General features: G+C 40.3%; 1 protein-coding gene across 1 annotated transcript in view; it reads right to left on the bottom strand.

Moving 5' to 3' along the window:
* Positions 1-22,137, bottom strand: part of LEKR1 (leucine, glutamate and lysine rich 1) — a 283,385-nt gene that overhangs the window by 95,147 nt on the left and 166,101 nt on the right. Inside the window, exon 6 of the mRNA XM_073626080.1 lies at positions 19,041-19,226. Within this exon, the coding sequence (XP_073482181.1) occupies positions 19,041-19,226 (186 nt within the window). The remainder of the gene's footprint in view (positions 1-19,040; positions 19,227-22,137) is intronic.

Raw genomic sequence — 22,137 nt, 5'->3', positions numbered from 1 at the left:
CAGATATCAACTCTGAATTCAAAGATATGCTAGAGGTGCACAGCAGGGGAAGGCACTTATTTGCATGTACTGTATGGTGGAATTTCCCATTGATTAAAGAACTTTGGGAGGGAGTAATGCAGATATCTAATAAAGTATGGTCGACAAATCTCGAATGGACCCCAAAGATGGTACTGCTTTCGGTAATCCCTGGTCCCATGTCTTTAATTAAGAAATCGCTACTTAGGTTCTTTCACTGTGCAGCTAGGACCTTAATTCCTAGACTTTGGCAATCTACAAAACCTCCAGAGGTGGGGTAATGGATAGTAGAGATGTGTTATTTGATGAGGATGGAGCAAATGATTGCCCAACAACAGGATAGATTATAGGAGTTCAGGGTAAAATGGACCCAGTGTGTTGTATATTTGGAAACATGTAAGTAGCCTTCTGACATAATATGATTTGACTTGTTTTAAAGTGAACAAGAATATATAAGTAAACATTTATAAGGATTTTTTCCCCTTTTTTTTAATGAAAAAGCATGAAAAGGTGCTCTCCCTTCAATTTTTTTCCTTTTTTTCCCTTAAAAATTAGAGGAAGTTGTGTTATATAAATAAGTACATTTTTATTTTTTTTGTACATGGAAATATTTTTGTTTTCCTTTTTTCTTCCCTTCTTCCTTTCTGTACCCTATTAATATGAAAATATTAATAAAATAAAAATAAAAAAATGAACACTAAAAAAAATAAATAAATACATTTTAAAATTGCCCTGCTTCACACTCTTTCAGTAGGTAGCGACGTTAGAGGACAGAGCTTCTTTAACAAACATTTAACAAATGTTAAATCTGTCTTGCAGAAATGTTGTGTGCGGATGGTTGAATTAATAAACTAGACTGCCATAATGGATGCCACCAAAAATCAGATACCTGCATTCTCAGTTTTTTAGTCTGTATTAGACCACATTGTGGATATGCTGGCATTTGGTTGCAGCATGTTGTCCATAATAAAATGTGGAGGAGATTCTTTCTCACAGAACTGCAGCGCATTTTCAGATGCACCAAATGACATATTGTAACCTCAGTGTTTTCAACAGTGTCAATCGAAATACTTTAGATATTTATTTGGACATTCAAGCATTTGGTCTTTTACACATCACAAGTACACTTTTAGGTATAAAGTCCTCTAATATTTTTGTAAAAGTGTACTAAGTGGCAATCTGAGGCCGAAAAAGAAGAGAATTACATTACATAGAGTGGTGACCAACTTCAGAAACATTCAAGTATTGACCCAATAAAGCTAAACCCAAAAACAAAATTTTTATACAGTGAAGCTTAGTAGTTCTTAGATGTGGTGGGTACAATTATTTAATTTTTTTCAGGTTTTTCTACTTTTTAACCTGGTATTCCTGGCAGAAAAACACTTGCCCTAGGATGACAATGCTCACTCTCTGTGCTGTATCTGTAGAAGAGCGAGCAGTGTTGTCACCCTAGGCAGTGTTCCTGATTTGAAATCCGAGCACCTCCTCCTCACTTAATCTCTATACCATAGGGGGAGGTGTTCTGAAGTCCAAAAAGAGATAACTAGGAAGACTATCAAATTTGTTTGAGATTTAGTGTACAGGAAGTTACAAGGACACTGGATTTCTCACAGGATCAACAATTTCTTTTTGTACTTACATAAACTGTATGTAGCCTGAAAAAACAAAAACAAAACTTAGCCACCACATCTAGAGTGGTAAGCTGCAATATTTTTTTCTCTTTGGTTTAGATAGACTTTATCCACTTTCTGTCCAGCGACGTACCCATATGTTGCTGAAAATTTGGTGGTTATTGTTTTTTAGAGCTGGCAGTCGTTTTTCTTCTGTAATAGCAATTGGATCGGCTCACCAGCCCCCCGTCGCCTTCCATGGTTCTCCCGGGCTCTCCCATCCCACCGGGAGACCCGAATGACCGAACAGCCATGCAAAGCCAGGAACTGGCTTTGTTTGGCTGTTTGTAATAGTAGATGGAAAGCAAAGACATGACATCATTTCTGGTTTACTCTGCGTCATTTTTTGAGAACCAAAAATCATTCAGAAACACGATCTTAGTGTTCTGAATGCTTTTTAGTGCAGAGGAGGAATATGGGGTCTTACAGACCCAGATCTCTCCATAAAGAAGACCTGTCACACATCTATTGCTGTCACAAGGATGTTTACATTCCTTGTAACAGAAATCAGTGTGATCAAGTGATAAAAAAAAAAAAAAAAATATTAAAGCAACAGTGTAAAAAAAAAAAGGAAATAATTATAAAAAAAAAAAAAAAAAAATGAAAGTGCCCCTGTCCTCTCATGCTTGCGCACAAAGGCGAGCATGCGCTTTGGTCCCGCAAGCGGTCATCCCACACATGTGAGGTATCACAGTGAACATCAGATCATTGGCAATAATTCTAGCACCAGACCTCCTCTGTAAATCTAAAGTGGTAACCTGTAATGGCTTTTAAAATGTCATCTATGAATAGTTAAATGTACATAGATTGTCGCCGTTGCACAGGTGAGCACAGGTGTGCACAATTTTAAAGCGTGACAGGTTTGGTATCTATTTACTCTGTGTAACTTAATCTTTTATATCTTACAAAAAAATTGGGTTATGTATTCTGTTTTTATGCATTAAAATTAAAAAAAAGTGTATTTATTCCTCAAAAATTGCACTTGAAAAACTGCTGCGCGTGTAACATAAAAAATTGCAAAACCCACCAATTTATTCTCTAGGGCCTCTGCTTTGAAAAAAATATATATAATGTTTTGGGGGTCCTAAGTAATTTTCTAGCAAAAAATACTGATTGCTACATGTGAACAAAAAGTGCCAGAAAAAGCCTGGACTGGTAGTAGTCAACACATATCCTTGGCCTAAAGCGTATTTCCACTTTTTCAATCAAATTTGAGAAAATGCCACTATATATATTTTGTGTTCACACAGCATATCTAATATATATATATATATATATATATATATATATATATATATATATATATATATATATATATATATATATATATATATATTTCTTATCATTTAGATGTTTCTAAGGAGAAGGTGTCATGGATGTTTAAAAATTTATGGAAAGCCTCATTGTCTATCCCCAAACAGGACAGGTTTCTAAATCTTTAACCTTATATTGGGGAAGACAGTGTTCAAATCTAGTTTACAGCTGATAATGAAGAACTGCACACACTGTACTGACCAGGTTCACATATTAAACATTACTCCACGCCCCTCTCCTAAATTTCACAATGCAGGGATAGCATGTTAGGACTTTTCATGTTTGAAAATTTTATTTGCGATAAGACCCCTTTCACACTGTGGCATTTTCAAGGCGCTTTTGGGCTAAAAAATAGCACCTGTAAAGTGCCTGAAAAACGGCTCCCCTGCAGTCCCAGTGTGAAAGCGAGAGGGCTTTCACACTGGAGTGGTGCGCTTTCAGGACGTTAAAAAAACTCCTGTAAGCAGCATCTTTGGAGCGGTGAAGGAACGGTGTATACACCGCTCTGAAACCGCTCCTGCCCATTAAAATGAATGGGCAGCCCTGCCGAACCACTGGCAAAGCCCGGGTCGTTCTAACCCTTTTTTGGCCGCTAGCGGGGGTTAAAAGCGCCCCACTAGCACCCGAAAACCCCTGCAAAAACGACAGTAAAGCGCCGCTAGAAATATCGGCGCTTTACCACCGACACCCCAGTGTGAAAGCAGCCTAATAGAAAAAGTACAGCATCCACAATAAATGTGATGAACACAGTCGCTGTATACAAGATTCAAAAGTATGAGGACCATACTTGTAATTGAACATAACATGACACAGTCATGAAAGTACAGATCTTAAACAACTTGTGGCAAGGGGATAAGGAAGGATGGGGAGTATAGGAACCTGGGGGTATAGACTTGTATGTATCATGATAGAAGGAGAAATGGAGGGCTCAAATGGGAAGGAATCAAGGCTCAAGCAAGGATTCACAAAAACCAACAGGGGAAAAAGGACCAACCCAAGGTTGCCATAGCTTGGTAAACACAGAAACTCTCTTGTTGGGTGGCTAATATCTCATCATTGATTGTGGCCTGCATGACCCTGTTCTTAGTTTCAGTGAGGCATAACTTGGAAGATTTACAGGCCTTTGCTACAAGTTGGCATTTTTAAGCAAGTAAAAAGCACTTAAAAAGGGTAACCAGCATTTTTTAAATACTGTATTTTTCAGCATAAAACACGGACATGCGTATAACATGCGCCTTAATTTTAGGAGGGAAGTTTCAGGAAAAAAACGTAAATTTGAAATAAAGAACTTTGAAGCAAAATAAGGGTCAAAGCTCATCAATGCAGTCTTATCAGTGCCCATCAATGCAGCCTCATATTGTCCATCAATCCAGCCTGCTCAGTGCCCATCTGCAGCCTTACCATTGCAGCCTGCTCAGTGCCCATCTGCAGCCTCCCATTGCCCATCAATGCAGCCTGCTCAGTGCCCATCTGCAGCCTCACCATTGCCCATCAATGCAGCCTGCTCAGTGCCCATCTGCAGCCTCACCATTGCCCATCAATGCAGCCTGCTCAGTGCCCATCTGCAGCCTCTCTATTGCAGCCTGATCAGTGCCCATCTGCAGCCTCTCCATTGCCCATTAATGCAGCCTGATCAGTGCCCATCTGCAGCTTCTCCATTGCCCATTAATGCAGCCTGATCAGTGCCCATCTGCATCCTCTCCATTGCTCATCAATGCAGCCTGCTCAGTGCCCATCTGCAGCCTCACCTTTGCCCATCATTGCAGCCTCACTAGTGCCAGATTACACAGAGTCGCGGTCTCCTGTGTACTCGGCGCTCGCAGTCACTCACAGTCCCGATGGAAACATGTAACAAATAATGGAAACATGTAACAAATATAATGTTATCCCAGTTTAGCTGCAAAAGAGGAATTACATTTTAAACCTCTTTTTTGAATGGTTATATTTTTATTGCTGTCTCTGCAGAGTAGATTCACTTTTCTCTTTTGTTCTGGTGATTATTGTTACTGGGGACAAAAAATGTATTTTGCTAATTTCTGGGTGCTAAGCGCAATATAAAAAAAAAAAGTCTACAAAAATGACAAAAAAAAAGTCTATAAAGCTGTAGACTGCTCTTGTAGTAGCAGTGGATCATATGATGCTTGTCAGAAAAGGCCATTCCTTTCCTATAATAAAATGAGGGAAAACCCTCTCCACATGAGTGGATTAGACGTTAGCAACTGCCTCAACATGACAACGACTCACATTATTTATATACCTCATGTGTGTTTCTCTCACTGAACATATTAGCCTTTAATTTGACCTAAGGTGGGGAAACCACAGCTGCTCAGCCACAAAATGAAAGGAAACTCAACATCCACCCTGTTTACACTTCCAGGAGACATGTGAGCCCTTCTGAAACATAAACCACATAGCACATATGGGGGAGATGAGAGCTGCACAAAACTGACTGAACTGCAAAGAAATCATTTGAATATCTGTGTAATCCCAGGGCTTTTATTCGAAACAGACAGATGGTAGAGGCTTTACCTTTTATGGAATGTTCAACAGTTACAGACCTATTGGTTGCCTGATTTATGATTTACACATACACACTAATGTGCGGGTCAAAGGTTTGTTTCTATGTATTCTTTTACCTAATTTCTTGGCCTCGCCTTCATCTAGCATCCTGTTTTAATATTCACCAATCTAAACGTTGGTTCATTTGTAAAAGGATGATATACCTAAAAAAATAAGTGGACCTTTTCACACTGTTCTTTGTAGTAAGAGAAGGACCTTCCATTCTGTACTATCTACATATGGCAATGCTGTTGCTATAAAGTTGTTGCCCAGGATGTAAATCATGGGGAAAAAAGATAATTGGAAGGTTAGATAATTTGCAAGTGAACAACTTTAAACCCCAATCGGTAAAGCGTAAAGCCTAACTTTGGGAAGACTTACTGAGACTGCAGATAAGAAGTGCCCCTCAACAGAGTACACCGGGGACTTTAAGGGCAACTATATTATAGATAATATAAAGTAGAAAATGTATTGAAATTTTTTTTAAAAATGGATGCATACATCACCATATATTACATAGATAAAAGCAATGAATACAGTTGGATCAATTGATAGTGTTTTTTTCTTGCTATATCACCCGATGTGTTTCAGGATCTCACAGGGATCCTTTTTTCAGGGGCATTTTCATACGGAGATTTAGCAAAACATAACAATCTATAACAAAGCATAGCACAGATTAAGAATCAAAGATGACTGGAAGACTCACCAATTCATCACAACAGCACTTGAATTCATTCTATCACACAACACTTTCACTTTTTATGGATCCCACTACCTCCATGTACAGGGGGTAGCGATGGGGACATGCTGTGCCCTGTCCACTGCCAACCTGGGGGGAGTGGGAATGGTCTCTCCTTGACAATGGCGAACTCTAATCACTAATGAGCCACATCACCATTTGGTATTGATATATTGATGATATATTTATCATCTGGGAGGGCTCTGTTGAAACGCAAAATGTGTTTATGTCAGCCATCAATAAAAACAACTTTGATTAAAATTTCACAATGTCCTACAGTGATACCTTAATTACATTCTTGGATGTAAAGATTGTCAAAAATGCAGATGGGAGTCTCTCCAGTGGGCTTTTCAGAAAGCCCTCTGCGGGAAACACTATCTTGTATGGATCCAGTGCACATCCTCAGCGCTAAATACGGTCTATTCCCTAGCCAGTACTTAAGGTTGAGAAGAAACTGCTCAACAGATGAGGATATCCTCCTGGAGGCCAATTGTCTTAAGCTGAGACTTCTCAGTCGTGGGTGCTCCCTTACCTGCCTGAAGAAGGCCTTCAAGAGAGCCTACAGTCAATCCAGACATGAACTTCTCTTCCCCAAAAACAAGACAACAACCACTAAGCACCAAACTACTCGACTGATTACCAAATTTAGTAACCAACACAGAACAATTAGAAACACACTGGAAAAACACTAGCGTATACTTCAGATTGACCCAACACTTAGTCCTCATATACCAACATACCCTGCCATCACCTACCGCAAAACAAAATCATTTAAGGACAGATTAGTCCAAAACGAATTTGTAGGACCATTTAGAGCAGATCCCTGCAAACATCTTGGCACATTTACATGTGGTGGGTGCACCACATGTCAATTAATATATGAACACCAAGTCAGAGATCACACTACCTAACAGTCAATCCTTTAAACATCAACATTTTGCTAATTGCAAGATGGCAGGTGTTGTATATATGTTAACGTGTCAATGTGAAAGTTTCTATATTGGAAAAACAAAACTGGAATTTCGCAAAAGGGCAGGTAGACATGTCACGAGCATCATGAGCATAGCACAGATTAAGAATCAAAGGACCAGAGACATGGAATGAGCATCGTAGGAGGTCAAGCTTAAGAAAAGACTTACCGACTCATTGAGGTCTGCACTTAAACACTGTCAATAATTGGCAGGGGTATATAGGTATACACACATGTATGTGCATTAGCCCATGTGTTTAGATGACTCGTGCACACAAACACAGAAAGAGATATCTCTGGTGGGATCCCGAAGAAAGCCAAACCTGGAGCCCTTCCTGTAGTGTCTTAGATTTTTCAGGGCTTCCAAAGAGAAGATGTAGAGAAAGAACTTGGAGATTTGTAACCGGAATTGAGCTTGCAGCTGCTGCTACTTCAATGGCGGCATGTGAACATAATGCAGTCAAATCAAGGGGTTTCTCAGAAAAAATATATATGTACATAGATGTTATGAAGAATGTTTAAAACAGAGATCCTCTATATTTATTTCTAGAAAGAAAAAAGCATAAGCATAACACCCAATAAGTATTAAATTAGTGTAGGTGATGAAACATGGCTTCTCCCAAATCAAAATATAGGATCAATTGGAAGGCTCTGCTTTAAATGACTTGTATCACATTTTAGGGGCATGGATATGGATAGTCTAAATACATATATAGTAATAGCCATAGAGTGACCCAGGCATGGAGGGAACAGTGTGGCTCTAAAGAGATAGGCTTGTACCCAATAACATACTGTCAGTTCATCAGTAAAATATTAGAACAAAGTGCCCCAGATTGGCTGTAACCACTGAGGTAATGGTAATCAGTTGATTGGAGATAGATACTGACCTTTGAAAGTAGATGGTGTCGGGTAAATCACGCGCCGAGTCCTGCCTGGCAGCTGGTCTGTGTCATGGCGAGGGCTTGTTTATATCCCTATAGGACGCCTGTGCATTGCAAGGTGCGGTGGCATAGTGAGTCAGAGAGATTAAGCTACTGTGAGGAGGCGTGGATAGCGTGTACCGGTCGCGACGTCCGATTGGGTGAACGTCATGTAACAAGGAAGCAGCACACCAAGGAGGCGTGGCCAATCATCGCCATGTCACAGGAGAGCCGCCCTGCTCTGTCTAGTGGGAGGTCCCTGCTAGAATCGACTATGGAAGCGATCCTGAATGGTAAGGGGGGACGGCCCACCAGACGCATGTCACAGAGCACATCTGAAGGAGCATCCCCACCCCATCTATTGGCCGTAGAATGGATTAAGGACAAAATGATAGTGCTGTATGTGTAAGATCACATCAAAGCACTATGTATACGCCCGCCAGTGAAACAGCGGTGCTGTCCGAGTTTAGCAGACGGGAAGTGCTGTATGTGTTAAATCACATCAATACATTGTGTGTGAAGCCGCCAGTGAGACAGCGGTGCTGTCAAAGTTGGAGGGATAATGCTAAAATCACGCTTCTAGCTGTAACACTACATACATATAAAGAACAGAGGCGGATCTCGATAGGGGGAGCCAGGAGCACTGATGTGTATAATCGTTGATATACACTGTAGTTGTACATGTGCATCTGAGAGAGAATTCATGAGTGCACCTCATGAGTCAGCCAGCAATTCTCAAACTTACCTCCAGGGCATCATATGGCTATCACAAGGAACCATAAAAAAAAAGGAAAAAATTGTGAGATCAGTATGTTGTAAACAGACATGTACAACCATGCTCTATCATATTCAGGTGTGACAGTTCATCAAAGATTTTTTTAAATAAACTACACATAGCAATGATTTAGTGGAGTCATGGTCAAAGCAGAAGAAAGAAGAAGGAAAGAGACAGGAAGGGAGAGAAAAAGGAAAGATGATAAGGGGGAAGTGTGTTAGAATATAGAGAGATTGAAAGCTTCAGGGAAGTGAGGATAAAAATGAGTGATTAGAGTTCCTTTTCACAGACCCCTGAAGCAAACCCCTCCAAAAATGATCTGTAGCTCAACTGGCTATTCAGTTCTGGTGGTCTGTTAGCCCCCAGCTCCATAATACAGCGGGTTTCCCATTGGAGGAGGGGCTTATTCCAGTCTCCTCCCCTGGAGCTAGGGTGAACACGATGCATGATCAGAAACAAGAATCTGGGGCATCGACCCTCATGGTGGTCCCTGACATGTCTTCCAAGGGGGATCTCAGGATTGGCTGTCATGATACTCGTAACATGTCTACCTGCCCTTTTGCAAAATTCCAGTTTTGTTTTTCCAATATATAAACTTTTGAGGTTTAAAGGGATGACCATTAGGTAGTGTGATCTCTGACTTGGTGTTCATATATTGACATGTGGTGCACCCACCACATGTAAATGTGCCAAGACGTTTGCAGGAATCTGCTCTAAAAAGGGTCCTACAAATTCACTTTGGACTAATCTGTCCTTAATCGATTTTGCCTTGCGGTAGGCGATGGCAGGGTACGTTGGTATATGAGGACTAAGTGCTGGGTCAATCCAAAGTATACACCAGTGTTTTTCCAGTGTGTTTCTAATTGTTCTGTGTTGGTTACTAAATTTGGTAATCAGTCAAGTAGTTTGGTGCTTAGTGGTTGTTGTCTTGTTTTTGGGGAAAAGAAGCCTATGTCTGGATTGATTGTATGCTCTCCTGAAAGCCTTCTTCAGGCAGGTAAGAGAGTACCCACGACTGAGAAGTCTCAGCTTAAGACAATTGGCCTCCAGGAGGAAATCCTCATCTGTTGAGCAGTTTCTTCTCAACCTTAAGTACTGGCTATACAGAATAGACTGCACTAAGGGCAGAGGATGTGCACTGAATGCATGCAAGATAGTGTTTCCCGCAGTGGGCTTTCTGAAAAGCCCACTGGAGAGACTCCCATCTGTATTTTTGACAATCTTTACATCCAAGAATGTAATTAAGGTATCACTGTAGGACATTGTGAAATTTAAATTAAAATTGTTTTTATTGATGGCTGACATAAACACATTTAGCGTTTCAACAGAGCCCTCCCAGATGATAAATATGTCGTTGATATATCGATACCAAATGGTGATGTGGCTCATTAGTGATGAGATTTCTTCATCATCGAGGAGAGACCATTCCCACTCCCCCAGGTACAGGTTGGCATAGGACGGGGCACAGCATGTCCCCATCGCTACCCTCTGTACCTGGAGGTAGTGGGATCCATCAAAAGTGAAAGTGTTGTGTGATAGACTTAATTCAAGTGCTGTTGTGATGAATTGGTCAGTCTTCCAGTCATCTTTGATTCTTAATCTGTGCTATGCTTTGTTATAGATTGTTATGTTTTGCTAAATCTCCTTATGAACATGCCCCTGAAGAAAGGATTCCTGTGAGATCCTGAAACACGTCAGGCAATATAGCAGGAGAAAAACACTATCAATTGATCCAACTGTATTCATTGCTTTTATCTATGTAATATATGGTGATGTATGCACCATTTTTAAAAAAATTTTTCAATAAATTTTCTACTTTATATTATCTATACATTTATTAGTCAATATAGTTGCCCTTAAAGTCCCCAGTGTACTCTGTTGGGGGCACTTCTTTTTTTCTATAGTTACAAATATTGGGATGTTGACAACAAGTAGGTCTTTTTGGGTGAATCTCTCTCAAATCCTATTGAGATTGCAGGGCATCATGGACCTGCCCCTTAAGAGGGCTTCATTGTGGGGCCCTATATTCACATTGTAATGATGCAGAGAGCAGTGGTGACATCATGAAATCGGCACTGCTATCTACACTGCTGTGGAACCATCTGCAAGAAAGGGTTGCAATTGGGGAATGGGAGCCAGAGCACAGAGTTGGGCTTTAAATGCCCTAAAATGACACATGGGCTGCTATCGAAAACATCCTACTAAATATATTGCCTGTCTGGATTTCAGCCTGGTCCAAAGGCTTTAAGACCAATTCACATTGACTTGTGCTAGAATGTATGGAAAATGCATGTACATCCATCCATTTTAGTGGCGTTTTAACATGCGCTGATGTCCGTTGACATGCATGCGCAGCATTATGGTGTGAATAGGACACACTGGAAATTATTGTTTTTCAGATGTCCTTCCGTGCACTAAAACACAGATCAACGCACTGGTGTGAATTATAATTTGTGGTTTTGGACGTACTGCTCTATAACAAGTCTGCAGTTCAGAAGTTCCAATACCATTCCAACTACACTTTTTTTCAAACTAGTTCCAGGTTAGTGAATCTGAAGCCAGGGACAGCCAGGTGAGCAAATTTTTTTAATGAATGTTAGTAATGAAAATCATACCATATATTTAACCCTGCACTCCCATATTTGTATGCGCTCTTTAAAAATCAATGAAGCCACATTTTGCTTGTTGCCATAGCAGCTACAGAATGCTGCTTTGTTTATGTTGCATAAGAGCAGGTAGTACAATATTTAAGTTAATGGACACAGCTGTGTCTGGTCATTTTCCACAAAACACAGCAGTAAATAATATATAAAGCTTATTATGTACAAACGTTTTCTTTATAATATTAGAGTTTTTGCCTGCCTTTTTTTAAATAAAAATTTTGGTAGGTTACAGGGTGAAATTTTAGGAAAAACATTACATTTCGATAGTTGATAATTGACAAAAGTGATCTCCATACCAGCAAGTAATAAAGAAATTCAAATTGCATAGACAATACAAAATAAATCATATTTTCATTGAAATACCTGTAAGCCTTTCTAGAAAATTCTACAACTGGTGAGTAGTCCACCACATAATATCAGATTTGTAAGTTACTACGTTTTGTATCAGTTACCTCTTCATGTAGATTGCAAGCTCCAAGACCAGGGCCCTCTTAACTCTCCAAAATTTAATTGTAATAAAAATTGTACTGTATCCCTTTAATTTGTAAAGCATAACACAAACTTATAATACACAAATAATAATGGCACAAATAATAACAAAACGATAACACTTCAAGGCATAAAAAAAAAAATGCGTGTTTCGGTTTTATTCCTGCAAATATTCTCAGCCCTATTCATAAATATATGTATAAATATTCCCAATGTAACTTACCTGTCCATCAATTCACCATGAAATGGAGAAATTATATATATTGTAGTGGGGATAGACTCAGCTTTAGGAATGGCAGTGGCAAACCATGTATGAGACAGGGGCAGTCAGGGACAGTCCAAGCAGGTTTGTCCTGCACTTTTATTTCAGCAAGGCAGCAAACAAACACAGCTTCAATACAAGAAGGCTTTGCACAGCATGACAGAGCAATCATGAGATCTGATCTAGCTACCATGTAAGTTATGGACCTAGTAATGAAGGCTTTTTACTAGCCAAAGCTCTACAAAGTCTCTGAGTTCCAGAATTTAGGATTCTAAGAAAACTATTTTGCCTCATATATGTACAATGCTGTGAAAAGGTATTTGCCCCTTTCTGAAAAAAACAAAACTAATTTTATTATTACACAAAGATAACCCGAGTAAATACCAAATGCAGTTTTTAAATGGTGGTTTCATTTATTAAGGCAAAAAAGCTGTCCAAACCTGCCTGGCTTTATGTGAAAAAGTAATTGCCCTCTTAACCCAATAACTGGCTGTGCCATAGAAAAAAGTGACTCAGAGGGTTGGATGTGTCATTTCCATCATTATTTAAAGATTAAAAAGCAATTATATACCTCAATGTGGGATTTTTAGGGCAATGTAGTAAGGAGAAAATTGTATTTAGATAAAAAGATAATTTATTGATACATAGAAAAAATATAACATACAAAAAATACTTTGAATAATTGTGCGATTTAAAAAAATCGTCAGATGACATGAAATAAACAAGGAGTTATGGCTCCTACATTGTGATACATCCTGCTACCAGATACAATCACCACCTATATTGATGCAATGGCGTCAAGTAACGAAATTCCAGCGCGTTTCAACTTTATAACATCAAACAAAGTCTTCCTCAGGGAAAGATTGCATCACGTTCTAAAGTTTCAAAAATAACAATGTTACAAAATGTGTGTACATATCGCATATATCTCATTAATCGCATATATTGGAAAACCACAACTTACATTTTTCATGTAACTGCAAGAAGGACGCATTCCCAATGCTGACAGAGGTCTCCATTATCTGTTGCCCATGCTGTCTAATATCCCCTACAGAACGACCAGGTATGTTTTTATAAAAAAACAATATTTGGGCAACCAATAGATGGAGTTACTAAAAATTAGAAGGCAATACTTTGAGTGAAGGATAATCGTGGGAAAAAAAAAAAAAAAAAAAGTTTTTTTCCAGAGGTGCATATTCTTTGAGGCTTAGTAATTAAAATTTGTGCCGGATTACCTTCTGCTGATGAAATAGAGTATAAATATTAGAGTTCAGAATAGCCAGCAACGGTGAGCCCTGGTCCTGGACTACCTCTTGGTTAAGAGCCGAATGGGAAATGCTGCCATCAGCCATCCCTGGCGTCCTAATGAAGGGATGTGGGCGTGGCAGAAGCTCTGGGCGTCGCGTCATTATGGCGACGCTCTATTATCCATTGGTGCTGAAGTCTATGGGGCGCGGTCCCGACATGACGTCGTCCCGCCCCCTACATGAAGTATCAACATGTCAAAGGGTCTGAGGAGACGCCCCATGTCTGCTTGTTGCTAGGTGAAGGACGCAAGATGCCGTTCCATCCCCTAGTCAGGGCGCCACGCCCCACCTCCCCATATCCTTTGGGGTGTGGGCGTGGTTTGCCGATTTAGGGGAGGTGGTGTGGTGCGTGCAGCATCGGAGTCACATGACAGAAGAGAGAGGCGCCGCATCACCTAGGCAGCACGGTGCATTTACCTTGCATGTGGGCGGTGCGTGCAGCGTCAAAGTCATGTGACACCGACGCTGCAGGGACGCCGTTACCTAGAGAACGGCTATTGAACCTGATTTCCTATATGTGATTTGAGGTTTGGGGCCGATTAGCCCTTTTAGAGTGGGTCACCTGTGAGGATGGGCCAGTACTTGGAGATTATTTTATTGATCCTGTGATGTTCGTTGGAGAATCTTATGATAATCCTCGTAGAGGTATCCTCTTTGATGGACTTTTTAGAAAAGATTAAATCTCTTCTATTGGTCAGTTTTACCCGATTAAAATCCATTTTAAGAGATGATTTTGTATAACCCCTATTCATGAGTCTGATAGTAAGTTGATCGGCCTCTTTTTGAAAATCTTCATCATTGCTACAGTTTCTTCTAAGACGAAGAAACTGACTATATGGAATAGATCTTTTTAGGCGGTCCGGGTGGAAACTATCTGCGTGCAACAGAGTGTTGCCGGAAGTTTCTTTTCTGTAAAGTCTACTCGATAGTCCGCCATCGGGATTCTTGAAAATAGTAACATCCAAAAAATTTACCTCATGGACATCAGATGTCATCGTGAAGAAGAGGTTGAAGCTGTTATTATTCATAAGTTTCAAACAGTCTTTGAGTTGCTCATGGGGGCCGTCCCAGATGATAAAGAGATCATCTATGTATCTCTGCCACATACATATGTGGCAAGTATACATGGACGCTGCTTCCCCCTGTAGGAAGTCCTTCTCCCACTCCCCCAGGTACAGGTTGGCATATGAGGGTGCACAGCAGGTCCCCATAGCCACTCCCTGCACCTGGAGGTAGTGGGAGCCTTTGAACAAAAAGGTATTATGCCTAAGGATATATTCCAGCATTAGCAAAATGAAAGCATTGAATTTCCAGTCGGTAGTTGCCCTTTGTTTCAGAACCCGTTCAGTTGCTGCCATGCCCAGATCGTGTGGAGAGTTTCTTTTAACTTATTTCATTTTATATTATGACTCCTTAGGTGTAGTCTATTTTGTTTAATTACTGTTATCGTTTACGCATTTGAGGATAACAACTTTGTATTGCAGCTTCCCAGTGCTGAGATTTTGGGTCTTGATGTATGATTGCCCTTTCTGTTTTTTATCCCTACCCGACACAGGGGGGCCACGGTTTTCTTATCGTGGCCTACATACCTCAGGACCCCGATCATTATTTGAGGCGGGGGCTCTTCTTACTGTGTCGGTGGTTATTAGTCCTAATAGGTTCTGTACCCCTGAACCTCCATGTTGGAGATAAAGGGATACATACACCATTTCAAAGGGTTTAGGCATTTTTTTATATGAAATAAAATAACAATTACCACTGGTGCTGTTTCCACTTTACTATAATGCAATATAGCTACCCCCACTATTTTATACATTTTGACGGTGCACCACCATTGGACTGTCGAGCATAAACTTTAAATAATGATCCAACCTTAATTTACAAAGGTTCCTTGTTCAGTTAAAAGTTGCTTGTCCCTTTGTTTCTATGTTTCACTTAGGCTGACCTTTGCCCGTCCATGAATCAATTTCTATTTTATTTATTTATTTTCTCTAGGTAACGGCGTCCCTGCAGCGTTGGTGTCACATGACTTCGACGCTGCACGCACCGCCCACATGCAAGGTAAATGCACCGTGCTGCCTAGGTGACGCGGCGCCTCCCTCTTCTGTCTTGGTGAGCGTCTGAGTCATGTGACTCCGACGCTGCACGCACCACTGGCAGATCATGGGAGAGCGTTGCGCTGTCTGGGTAACGCAACACCTCCCTCCCCCGTCTCGGCAAACCACGCCCACACCCCATAGGATATGGGGAGGTGGGGCGTGGCGCCCTGACTTGGGGATGGAACAGCGTCTTGCGTCCTTCACCTAGCAACAAGCAGACATGGGGCGTCTCCTCAGGCCCTTTGACATGTTGATACTTCATGTAGGGGGTGGGACGACGTCATGTCTGGACCGCGCCCCATAGACTTCAGCACCAATGGATAATAGAGCGTCGCCATAGTGACGCGACGCCCAGAGCTTCTGCCACGCCCACATCCCTTCATTAGGACACCAGGGACGGCTGATGGCAGCATTTCCCACTCGGCTCTTAAACGAGAGGTACTCCAGGACCAGGGCTCACCGTTGCTGGCTATTCTGAACTCTAATATCTATACTCCATTTCATCAGCAGAAGGTAATCCTGCACGAATTTTAATTACTAAGCCTCAGAGAATATGCACCTCTGGAAAAATCTTTTTTTTTTTTTTTTTTTCCACGATTATCCTTCACTTAAAATATTGCCTTCTAATTTTTAGTAACTCCATCTATTGGTTGCCCAAATATTGTTTTTTTATAAAAACATACCTGGTCGTTCTGTAGAGGATATTAGACAGCATGGGCAACAGATAATGGAGACCTCTGTCAGTATTGGGAATGCGTCTTTCTTGCAGTTACATGAAAAAAGTAAGTTGTGGTTTTCCAATATATGCGATTAATGAGATATATACGATATATATGCGATATGTACACACATTTTGTAACATTGTTATTTTTGAAACTTTAGAACGTGATGCAATCTTTCCCTGAGGAAGACTTTGTTTGATGTTATAAAGTTGAAATGCGCTGGAATTTCGCTACTTGACGCCATTGCATCAATATAGGTGGTGATTGTATCTGGTAGCAGGATGTATCATGATGTAGGAGCCATAACTCCTTGTTTATTTCATGTCATCTGACGATTTTTTTAAATCGCACAATTATTCAAAGTATTTTTTGTATGTTATATATTTTCTATTTTTCTATGTATCTATAAATTATCTTTTTATCTAAATACAATTTTCTCCTTACTACAGTGCCCTAAAAATCCCACATTGAGGCATATAATTGCTTTTTAATAACTGACTGTGCCACCCTTGGCAGCAACAACTGCAATCAAGCGTTTGCGATAACTGGCAATGAGTCTTTTACATTACTGTGGAGCAGGGGCGTTGCTAGGTCTACAAAAGATCTGGGGCTAGATCCCATAGCAGCGTAGTAAAGAAAGTCATACGCTTGGGCAGGCATACACATGTATATACAGTAATATACGTGTGGTTGTATATATATCCCCAGAGAGCCCCCCGCTTACATCAGGGTCCCCAGAGAGACCCCCTTACATCACCTTACATCAGGGTCCCCAGAGAGCCTCCTCCTTACATCAGAGTCTTCAGAGAGCCTCCCCCTTCCATCAGGGTACCCAGAGGGCCCCCCCCACTTACATCAGGGTTCCCAGAGAGGCCCCCTTACATTAGGGTCCCCAGAGAGCCTCCCCCTTAAATCTGGGTCCCTAGAGAGCCTAGGCCTTAAAAGCAGGGTCCCCAGAGAGCCTCTCCCTTACATCAGGGTCCCCATAGAGCCCCCCCACTTACATAAGGGTTCCCAGAGAGCCTCCCCTCCCCTTGGGGACCCCTGCAGAGACTCGGGTCTATTGGCCTCAGATTCGGGGCTATAGCCCCAAAAGCCATCCCCTAGCAATGCCCCTGCTGTGGAGCAATTTTGGCCCACTCTTTTTTTGCAGAATTGTTTTAATTCAGCCACATTGGAGGGTTTTCCAGCATGAACGGCCTGAGGTCATGATACAGCATCCCAATTGGATTTAAGTCCAGACTTTGACTAGGCCACTCCAAAACCCAAATTTTGCTTTGTCTGAACCATTTGGAGGTAGACTTGCTGTGTTTTGGGTCATTGTCCTGCTGCATAACCCAAGTGCACTTGAGCTTGAGGTCACAAACTGATGGCCGGACATTCTCCTTTAGGATTTTCTGGTAGAGCTCAGAATTCATGATTCCATCAATTATGGTAAGTCATCCAGGTCCTGAAGCTGCAAAGCAGCCCTAGACCATAATGCTACCACCACCATGTCTGACTGTTGGTATGATGTTCTTGTTATGAAATGCTGTATTAGTTTTATGCCAGATATAACGGGATGCACACCTTCCAAAATTTTTGTCAGTCCACAGAATATTTGGCTAAAATTCTTGGGGATAATCAAAATGTTTATTGGTAAATGTGAGATGAGCCTTTGTGTGCTTTTTGGTCAGCAGTGGCTTTGGCCTTGAAACTCTCCCATGGGTGCCATTTTTGCCCAGTCTCTTTCTTATTGTTGAATCATGAACACTGATCTTACCTGAGGCAAGTGAGGCCTGCAGTTCTTAAGATGTTGTTCTGGGTTCTTTTATGAACTCCTGGATAAGTCGTCATCATGCTCTTGGAGTATTTTTTGTAGGCCGGCCACTCCTGGGAAGGACTGTACCAAGTTATCTCAATTTGTGGATAATGGCTCTCCCCATGGTTCAAAGCCTTAGAAATGGCTTTGAAACCCTTCCTAGACCGATACATGTACATTACTTTGTTTCTAATCTGTTCTTGAATTTTTTTAGATTGTGGCATGATGTGTGGGTTGTTGTGATCTGTTAGAATGTTTAACTTTGTCAGACAGCTTCTATTTATGTGATTTCTTGATTCAACAGGTCTGGCAGTAATCAGGCCTGGGTGTGGCAAGTGAAATTTAACTCAGCTTTCCAAAAAAATGTGGTTAATCACAGTTCATTCATGATTCAGCATGGAAGGGGGCAATTACTTTTTCCCATAGGGCCAGAAAAAATTAATTTATAAATTTCATCTTGGATTTACTTGGGTTATCTTTGTGTAATATTAAAATTTGTTTGAGGATCTGAATCGTTTAAGTGTGAGAAATATGCAAAAAAATAAAAAAAAATCAGGAACGGGCAAATACTTTTTCACAGCTCTATATATATACATACACACACGTATTACACAGGCATTACACAGGCATGTATTTAAATCTTTTTATAACAATAAAAGCAAACAGAATTGTTGTTGATAAACTTTGTACAGTGACAAATGCACAGTTCACAAAAGCAAAGGTTTCTCGTACCTAAAATCTGCTTTTGCTGCTGATGACATCTGCTTTTCAATTCATTTTCTGTGTCACGCGAATCTTGAAGCTGCTGGGAGGTTAAAGCAAGAGACTTGCAGACAGATTCCTGATTTTTTACTTGAGTTTGAAGGGATTCATTTTCTGACTGCAATTCTGACAGACGCTCTTGAAGTCCAGTCATTTCTAAAGTAGTAATTAAAAAAAAAGTATTGTGCTGAAAAGGACATCCACAAAAAAATGGACAAATGTTCTATTATCAGACAGCAAGGTGGAATCGTCAGTTTTACGAAGATGCATTATCTGTCACTAAGCCTATCACAAGTTTTATTAACAATGATTTCTCATCAATGAAAAATGTTCATGATGTACAGTATGTTGCCGAGGCTATAAGTGCAGCTCCCCATCTGTTACACCATGAGGTTGATTCACAAAAGAGGTAGAGAATGAAAACTACGCAAAGTAAATTTCCTTTAAGCTTAGTGAATGAGGTAAAGCTCTGCTGAATTCAATCATCCAATCATGCATGAGGAAAAATTCATTTTTTTTTTAAATTTCCTTGCACATGATTGGGGGTTCTTTGCAAAGTGAATTTTGACTTAGGTTTACCTTAATTACTTTAACTCAAATTAAAAATTCACTTAGCAAAGTGAACATCCCTTTAGTAAATTAACCACACTGACTCATGTGTCTACAGTAGAGATAAGAGGGAGGTTTTGTTGCAAAAACTGTGATTTTGTTGTAATTCATCAAAATTACCTTCTAATTTTGCCATGCTGCACTGGAAAAGAAACAAAACTATTAAAACTATGAGTGCACAATCAATAAAAATAGTGCAGCGCTTCCAAGACCATCCAATGCATACAATTAAATGTACATGATTCATACAAAACTGATATATACATATATGTTTCATATAAAAAATTCATGTGCTTAAAAAAAAAAAGTCAGTGATAGAAGTAACTTCCACCTTACAGAGGAGCTCCAGACCCCCCCCCCCCCCCACCACAGAAGCTACAAATACGGTTTTAATATTGGGGCACTTACCTGTCCAGGAACCCAGCGGTGTCCTCACCCGAGCTGATTGCTCGGATATCGGGTGCTGGCGCCTGACTAAGGGAAATCAGCAGTGAAGCCTAGCGGCTTCAGAGCCGGATTCCTACTGCACATCCGCTAAGCAAGCTGTGTTTTGTGATTGGGAAGGCTGTGGGAGAGGAAGAGGGGCCAAACTTCCGGCTCAGTTCACCACGGGGAACTGGGCCAGAAGTGGGAGCAGGTACCTGTCAAAACCAGGTACCTGCTCCCCCTCCCCCCAAAAGGTGTCAAATGTGTCAGCAGAGGCAGGGAGGAGGCAGACAAGCAGAGCTTCCCCTTTTAGATGGAGCTCCACTTTAGGTTACCACCTATTTTATACTTGTGCATTCAACCACCTATTTTATACTTGTGCATCCAACCAATAAAAATTGTACTACCTAATTAGTATAGAAATACATACATAAATTAAAAACATAGTATATAAAAAATATATTTATATTGTTCTTTATTTATTTTATGTATATATTTATGTATTAATTAGTTAAGCAGCATAATGTTGTTGGATGCACAAGTATAAAATAGGTGGTAACTTAAGCACATGGTTTTTTTTTATATGAAACATATCTTTATATATGAGTTTTGTATGACTCATGTAAATTTATAATAATTGTATGTATTGGTTATCTTGGAAGCACTGCACTATTTTATTTATACTGTGATTTAGTGATTCTACAGGGGTGTTTTAGTAGCTTCCACAAGTATTATTATATATAAGATAAGAAGCAGCGCAGGTGTACTTATTTCCTTTTTTATAATATGAGTGCACAATGCTCCTAGCTGTGAGACCCTGACACTTTGGGGTTGACCTACTACAACTGAAAAGTGTAAAATTTGGTGTATTTGTGCATGGTAGCCAATCAGCTTCTAACTTCAGCTTGTTCAGGCTTTGACAAAGAAAACCTGGAAGCTGATTGGTTTCCATGCAGAGCTGCACCCAATTTTGCAATCTCCAGCTATAGTAAATCAATCCCTTTGTAAAATAGCTTTGTTTATAAACAAAGCCGTGTCTGATCCATCACTGTGTAACAAAACATTTTTGCTTGTACATCAATAAAGACATTGATCATCATGTCAGAGCTGACATTGCAATCACATAAATTTGTTAATAAGCAAAGAGATATGTTACAGGCAAGGTTATCATTGCTGTTATTTGCACAAGAGCAGTTGCAGAATGGTTGAAAGACATTTCTGTTAGTCTCAGGAGCCATACAAATCCTGCTGCATCCTTAAAAGGATCTTGTTATTGCCACTCATTTACAGCAAGATATTTTCGCAGAATGGAAAAATATCCTGATTCTTGCTGACATTTTGCAGAAGCAAAATTCCCAATTTTACTTGCCCCTAGCCTACAGTTAGTCTATAATAACAAGTATAATTTGGACTATTCTCGTGTGTTACAATGATTACATCAGGACTTACAAACAAACATAAGAGAACAGAGAGTGTTTACAAAAATTAAATTGATTTTTATCCTCGGCATAACTGAAAGTAAACCTGTCACAAATCTGATGGTTGTAAATGCACACCTGATGACGCTATGCATTAACAGGGGTTACCACATTCCAAAAAAATCAGTAGATCCAGACATAGGTAGCTTGACATTCTATGCAAATCTTGACTTTTTATTTAACAAACTGTATTGATACCTGTCTTCTAAGCTTCCTACTAGTTGTCCCATTAATAGATAACCTCACAAACCAGTACGAAGCTTGAGAGGTGGGCGGGGACAGGCCCCAGAAAAAAGAAAGGCATGTGCAAAGTTTACTGACTATGGGTTTTATTTCCTTTTTTGCTTCCCTTAAGTCCTGCAAATTAAAACCATGGGGCTTTTAATGGACTAGTATGCGTCGCATACTAGCCCATTATATGACACTTACCTGCAAACGAAGCCCGCGCTGTCCCCTGTGCAGGCCACGTCCATCTTCGCCCCTCTTCCTTCCGGGGCCATTATTCTAGGCTTAACTATAGGTAAATGTCACACAAAAGGGTTTACAACCACTTT

This window comes from Aquarana catesbeiana, linkage group LG04 (genome assembly GCF_042186555.1).
Source record: "Aquarana catesbeiana isolate 2022-GZ linkage group LG04, ASM4218655v1, whole genome shotgun sequence".
NCBI classification, from domain to species: Eukaryota; Metazoa; Chordata; class Amphibia; order Anura; family Ranidae; genus Aquarana; species Aquarana catesbeiana.
The sequence above is the reverse complement of the archived record's forward strand: the minus strand, read 5'-3'. Positions and strand labels throughout refer to the sequence as shown.